A 7,786-nucleotide genomic window follows, 5' to 3' on the forward strand; every position below is an offset into this window, starting at 1 on the left:
TGCCGTCACTATGAGAAGCTCATGGAGTTAGGTGTCAGAATCGTTTCCCATCGCTTCATTCCAGGAAATGCGGAGACCGTTTGTATGCAGCGAAATTAGAGTACTAAATTTCTTGCTATCAAGCTACTTCAGAAGAATACCTTGAGACCCCGAGGACGTGGAGTTGCGACCGAGTCCCCTCCCTCAAGGCTCGTCGAGGCTAGACTCAAAGAGGACAAAGGTTGAGGGTAGAGCAAAAGGGGAAGTTCTCAAGGTACACGGCTAATTCTGACAGAGTCGGCCTACCAGAGCCTGTTCTGAGGCATCACATCTAGCCGTCCCATCTCCATGATTTTACAATTAAAGTATGTTGTACTATAACCGTATTATCCTCCTATATAAGGGGAACCCACACAACTTTGTAAAGGGCGGATGTTGCTCCAACTATTCTCCACAAGATCAAGAATATCTCTCTCTCTTTCTTCTCTCTAACTTGCTCGTTCTTACTAGCTCGAGGCCACACTTAGCATTTATTAGTTTCATACTTGTTCTTCATTTATTGCTTGGCATTGGCCATAAAGGGCCTTGTTTGATCATACCCTAACTGTTATCCTATTCCCGACTAGCCCCGATAGCTCGAGCTCGAGGCAGATATTGACCCCGAGGCTTCTTCATCGACCCGTCCGAGGCTGGGGCGGCAAGCCTCTCGGTTAGATTACTGCCCCGTTTTAGCTTGTATCTCTTTGTTAAACTTTATACTCTTAGCATCAACTACTCTAACAACTAGCATAAAAATAGATCACATATTTTTAGAATCCCATTTACAAATTTAATTGTTGTTACCATTTTCACGGTAAACAAGCTACTTGTGGAGTACCATCCACTGCATCGACCACTCTTTCTTCAGCTTCAGTGGTTGTAATTGTGGTATCTGGTTCCCTTGAAGAAGAAGCTACATTGTTCCACTAGGCTCCTTTACTTGACTCATCATGTCTGCGATTTTATTTGTCATGTCGATGACTTCACCCGGAACCAGTAGGGGTTCACCATCTTGATCATCCTTGTTGATTTTCTCACATGAGGGATAGGACTCATCAAAGATTACATGAACACTTTCCTCAACACACTGAGTCTGCTTGCTGTATATCTTGTAAGCTTTACTTTGAGAAGAATACCCCAAAAGGATACCTTCATCACTCTTGGCATCAAATTTACTAAGCTGATCCTTTCCATTGTTAAGATCTGATCATGCAGCTGTTCACCAAGTAGCAAGCAGTGTTGATAGCTTCAGCCCAGATGTTATTTGCAATCCCACTATCGATCAACATTGTTCTTGCCATTTCCTCAAGAGTTCTATTCTTCCTTTCCACAACTCTATTTTGCCGGGGAGTTCTTGGGCCTGAGAAGTGGTGGGTAATGCCATTTTCAATACAGAACTCATCAAATTTGGCATTGTCAAATTCTGTTCCATGATCTGATCTAATACATGCTACTCTAGACTCTATTTTCACCTGGATTTTCTTCACAAAGGCCACGAATACCTTAAAGGTTTCATCTTTTGTTCTAAGAAATAGAGTCCAAGTGAATCTGGAGTAGTCATCCACTATCACAAATATGTATCTTTTTCCTCCCCTGCTCTGCACTCTCATAGGGCCACACAGTTCCATATGAAGAAGATCAAGTGGCTTTAAGGTGGTGACATCTTTTTTAGACCTAAATGAGGACTTCACATGATTCCCTCTAGCACAGGCATCACAGACTTTCTATTCTTTGAACTTTGACATGGGCAGACCACGGACCAGGTCCTTCTGAATTAGTTAATTCAGAAGAGAAACGCTTGCATGCCCCAGTCTTCTATGCCTAAGTTCAACATCATCATCAACATCTTTCAGGTAACTCAGATCACCACTTTGTATAGACTCGAAATCAGCAACATAGATATTCTCGTATCTCTTGGCCACAAGTACCACTTCACCAGTTACCAGATTAGTAACTATGCATATGTTGGACAAGAACTCCACCTTGTTTCCTTTATCACAAATCTGAGAAACACCAATAGACTGTACTTAAGACCATTGACATAGTACACATTCTTAATTGAGTGAGTGAGAGATTTCCCGACTTTTCCAACTCCGAGATTGTACCCCTTTTTCCCATTGCCAAAGGATACACTCCCTCCTTATAGGGCTTTTAGTGAAAAAAAGTCCATGGTATTCCCAGTCATGTGCTTTGAACATCCACTATCCATGAACCATTGTTGACTTCTTCCTTTCACTGTTCCCCGCACAAGGAAATCAAGAGTTAGTTTTTGGAACCCAAACAAGTTTGGGTCCCTTGTAGTAAGCAAAAGGATGAATAAGAACTCTCTTGGTCCATGCAAGAAACATGCATTTTTTATGAGTGGCACCTGGTCCCTTTTTAGTAGTTACATTTTCAGCAAACACTTTGTTTTTCTGAATAGACTGGACCCTGGATCGGCAATTTTCCTTGAAATTTTCATTGGTCCCACCGTGGGTACACAGCTAGTTATTCGGTACAGTAACATACTTGTTATGGGGGTTGTAAGGAGTTCTCTCCCTTTGAAACTCTATTCCTTGCCTGTTCCACCATTATTAACATACATGATAGTTATAGCTTCCGAGGACTAGGTCCACCTAAGGGACTTTTCAAGATCATTTTTTACTCTATCCAGTTCAGTTTGGAGATGCTTGTTTATCTCAATTTCAACACACCGGCTAGTTTTTACAGCTTTCAAAATCATTTTCAAGCCTAATGTATGCCTCACTGGCTACCTCTTTTCCTTTCTTAGAATTTCCAGGTCTAGACTCAGTTCCTAGTCACTCTATAGTTTCCCTCAGGTCTACAATCACTATTAAGAGATCATATCTCTCCTCCTCAATTTCAGTCACTCTCTTCACTAAGGCCTCTTTTTCTTTACTGAAATTTTCAATGGTTTCCTTATAGTCAATAGTTACAACCACCAAGTCATCTCTTTCCTATTCTATACTAGCAATTTTTTCAGTTATAACAATTTTTCTTTTTTCCAAATCGCTTATAGGTCAACTACACACACTACCAAATCATCTCTAGTTTGTTCAACTTCTTCTAGTTCTAAGGTCAAGACATCTTTATCCTCTACAAGACTATGATAGGCATCAATTAATACACTAGCTAAAGATATGAGTTTTTTAGGGGAGTAGGATTTTAGATTTCTCTGAACATCCCTGAATTTTACCTCACTGTTGTCATCATCTGATTGAGCCATCAAAGCAAATATTGAATCATATTCATTTTATTCACTTTCAATTGCCATAATGGAACTGTCACCTACATCAGTTTCTTTTTCAGACTCACTAAAGGAGTCTCCCCATGTTGCAAGATCCCGTTCACCACATTGTCAGCAGATCTCTTTCTTTTGAAGTGTTTGTTAGGAACTGGGTTCCTCTTTGCTACTTTATCAGGGTTGTATTTGGAGTGTTCTTGCTTCATGAGGGGACAATCTTTGATGAAGTGCCCTGGCTTTCCACATTTGTCGCAGAGATCATAGTTCTTTGGTCTGCTGGAGTTGCCCCTTTTTAGTATTCCTCCATTTCTTCTGACCATCTTCTGAATTTTTTTGGTTAAGTAAGCCATGTCACTATCCTCCTCACTTAAGTCATTGCTTTCAGCTTTGAGTACCAGGTTCTTTTCCTTCTTTGGTTCTCTTCTTTCACTATCTATCTTCTTTTTCATTTCGTAGGTTTTCAGATTTCCAACAATCTCGTCTATGGTTGGCTCCTGCAAATCCTTTGCTTCAGTAATAACATTCACTTTACTCTCCCATGAACTAGGCAAGATACTAAGAACTTCCTCACTTGCTTGTTCCTAGAAATGACTTCACCAAGTGAGTGTAACTTGTTTATGATGGAAGTGAATTTTGTGTGCATATCTTGAATAAATTAATTGTACTTCATCCTAAAGAGTTCATACTCGGTAGTGAACATTTCAATCTTGAGCATATCAATCTTAGATTACTTTACTTGAGTGGTTCCCTCATGTGTTGTTTGCAAAGCTTCCCATATCTCCTTGGCAGTTTCACAAGCAGAGATCCTATTATATTCATCAGGTCCTATTCCACACACCAAAATTTTCTTGGCACAAAAACTTTTCTCCATAGTTTTCCTTTCTGCGTCAGTGTATTCTTTTCTGGTTTTTGGCATCGTCAATGGAAGGTCCCTGATGTTTTTCGTTGGGATATAAGGACCATCGCATATGACATCCCACTGTCGCACCTCCTTTTTACCGCGCCCGCGGGGCGAGTGGGGAGTTTTCTCCAATTGAAGGACAGTCGAAACAGGATTTATTTAATTATTTCAGAGTCGCCACCTGGGAATTTTAAGGCGTCCCAAGTCACCAATTTTTAATCCCTGAATCGAGGAGAATATGACTCTGTTTATTATTTTGCGAACCAGAAATCCTGAGTAAGGAATTCTGTTAATCCGGAAGAAGGTGTTAGGCATTTCCGAATTCCGTGGTTCTAGCACGGTCGCTCAACTGTTTTTACTATTGGCTTAATTATCTTGACTTTTTCTAAATGCGTCCTTATTGCATGATTTTTACTACCGCTTTTATTTATACTGCTTGTGATTAAGGGCCCTTCTTTGAATCGAATCACGCATACGTATATTCGTGTTATAAATAAAAAAATGCGGAATTGTGTCACGCGCACGTGTACACGATAATCTTGATAATATATTTATTAAAAAACAATGATTTTTCGAAATTGTGTCGAATCAAGAATATTCGTCTTTCTTAAATAGTGAACCGCACATCTCGGGTTTTATGAAATAAATTTAATACTTTCCAAAGAAATTCGTTTTTTTTATTAAATATTCGCTCGAAATTGCGCGTACGCATAATCCGAATTTTTGCTTTTAAAAATATAATCAGGGTGCGCGAACGCATCCCTGATTGCGCAAAATCTTTGTTAATAATATTATGGACTTTCCCCAAATTGTTTATTATATCATGAGAAATATCCATTTAAGATACCCTTGAACTCTTGAAAAGAATTCACAATTTATTAAATGTTGTCCGTCGATTATAATTCCCGCGTATAAATTATATTTATCCAGACTATTCAAATTCAAAGAAAAGAATAAAAATATGATTAACACTATTTTCGGCAAATACAACATTATATATCTACCAAAGAGTGAATTGCATATGAAACAAAAAAAATGATTCATAAAGGGAAGAAATATTTTCCAAGAATTTTCATTATTTTTATTTAGTGCAAATTCTATTTTTTACTTACCATTGATTTAAAGTGTTGCAATCTGTGCATGTACATCTCAACTTATTCTCATATACTCGTTTTTAATCTAATAGGCGAAATTATTTTAATTAATTATGCTTATGATTAAATGTAAAATATATATATAATCAAATCGATTGGATTCTCAATTTATGTGAACCCTTGTTACTAACTTTCACATTATAACATTCCTAGGCCATTTGTTATTTTAAGAAGAAGAACAAATCTACCTAATTGACTTAATAAAGTGATATTGCATCCAACATTATTCGCCCTATTTTTGACGTTTGCAAACATAGCGGAGGATACTAATGCAACTTCCGACTATTGATGTTAACCATAACTATATGAATAAAATTCAACCAATCATCATCTAGCCTTAATCTACAACCAAACAATCGAAATACACTAACCACGCATTTTCTTGATATTCCCAGAATACTTTATACCTGTCTAACAATGTCGTAAGACTTAATTAATAGCCAACTTCATGCCATATTCCCTATCTTAACAATTCAACCATAACTATGCTTTAATGAAATTCTGGAATAGGTAATATTATTACAACACTTATATGAATTTCAAAAGAGAATGATCAACTGATAATTAACATGTCAAGCATACTTCTATATGAAACAACATGAAACAAAAACTGAAATTTATAATAACAAACTTAGATAAATGGAAATATAAAACTGCAAATCAAAACTTCATTGATTTGTCATGCTGAATCTCTTTCCAACATAGAATTTAGAAGATAAGTACCTGGGAATGAAGGTAGAAGAAGTAAGTTTTCAGCAGTTGCAGCAGTAACAAAATACTGGCAGAATATCAGTATTTCCACAGATTTGAGCAATAATAAGACCCGAGAAACCCAGATTCACAAGAGCAAAGCTTCTTAAAGAATTTCAGATTTTAAAACCAAATAGTATCAATACACAGACCCGGACAGATTCCAAAAGAACAACAAGGTTTCAGATTTTTCTTTTCTTTTCTATTTTTCTGTTTCAGCTTCACTGTGTGTGTGTGTGTGCGAATACTCTCTTTTGGTTTCTTTTCTGTTTCTTCTTCCTCTTCAGATTCCAAGAGGAATCTGATTTTCTGCTTGATTTTTTCTTTTATCTCACTCTAGGTGTATTTTTCTTAAATTCTCTCTTAAAATCTGCTTTAAAATCTGATCCTCAAATCTCTCAATCTCTTCCTATTTTTTCTTCTGAACTCTCCTCTTAAAATCTGATTTTTTTCTTCTTCCTTAATCCCTGTCCAGCTCCCTCTATTTATACAGGGCTGTCCTATACCCTTCTAGTGCTTCTTGGACCCCTTTCTTCTTTTAAAATCAGAAAGTTCCATTACAAACTACTTTTAATACTTTAAATGATCCTATCCTGATTTTAAGCAGCCCCATTACCCTTTGTTTCCCATTATCACTTTAAATAATAGCCACTAACTTTCCACTTTTCAGCCCATTATGCTATCATATTACCCTTACTGTTCTGTCCCAAAATGTCCCAGATTTACTGTTTTCTACTGGTATTACTGTCTCAAATTTTAACAAGTTGTCTGAATCTAAACTTGTCTAGCAGCTACAACCAATTCTTAATGATTAACCTCCTAATACAATTGTATTTACCCAACCTTTGTAAACTTGAATTCAGAACTAACATCATAACAACATACCACTGAAATTATTATAACAATTCAGACTGGACTTCAACATTGAACCAAGATCAAACACACATAGGAGCATTGTCAATATACTGACAATTCCCTGTTCAGAAAACAATATATACACAACATTCATTTGAATTTACTGATTTGCAAACAAACATGATTTAATTGACGAGTATTAATCAGTTGATTATTTACAACATTTGTCCATAATCAGTCTAAAACAATAGAAACAGACTGTTTCAATCAGCATTATCATAAATGAGAATTCATAATATAACTAATCGACGAACTTAATCGAGTCGATTACTCACATTGTAAATAATCACAACCAACAGAAACAGTTTCATATTTTGAGCATATAGACGGGTATGAGACACAAATGACAGAATTGAATCAAACAAAAATATGAAAAATTAACAGGCTATTAAAACAAACAAAAATACACGTAGAATACACAAAAGAAATAGAAAAATACCTCTGAACCTTCAAATTTATTCAAACTAGAACTCCACTTGGATTCGGACTTTGTTTGAAATCAAACAGACCTTACTCGAAGTATTTTCCACTGAAAAATACTTCGACTAAGGTCGATTAAACCTCAATCTTTATTTAATTTGGGCAGAATCCAAAAGTCTGGTATTTCTAGGGTTCCTGAAGGTTCGATTTGGGATTTAACCATTTCTGGTCAGATTCGAGGGGAACCAAATACGACACAAGGGTGAGGGAAGCCTAGGGGTAATTTGGTGTCAGTTTAGAACAAATCTGGGTAAGTCCTTGTTTGGTTCGAACCTTCAAAAGAAGATTCGAAGAGTTCTGAGGGGATTCGAGCCAAACAAACAA

General features: G+C 36.8%; 1 protein-coding gene across 1 annotated transcript; it reads right to left on the bottom strand.

Annotated features, from left to right (window-relative positions):
* Positions 1-3,306: 3,306 nt before the first annotated feature.
* LOC138872919 (uncharacterized) lies at positions 3,307-4,178 on the bottom strand. The gene is made up of 2 exons (XM_070151339.1): positions 3,999-4,178; positions 3,307-3,843 (listed from the first exon to the last, which is right to left on the bottom strand). Exons 1-2 carry the CDS (start codon positions 4,176-4,178, stop codon positions 3,307-3,309), a joined length of 717 nt encoding a protein of 238 aa, XP_070007440.1.
* Between the last annotated feature and the right edge of the window lie 3,608 nt (positions 4,179-7,786).

Source organism: Nicotiana sylvestris, chromosome 7 (assembly GCF_000393655.2).
Source record: "Nicotiana sylvestris chromosome 7, ASM39365v2, whole genome shotgun sequence".
Taxonomy (NCBI): domain Eukaryota; kingdom Viridiplantae; phylum Streptophyta; class Magnoliopsida; order Solanales; family Solanaceae; genus Nicotiana; species Nicotiana sylvestris.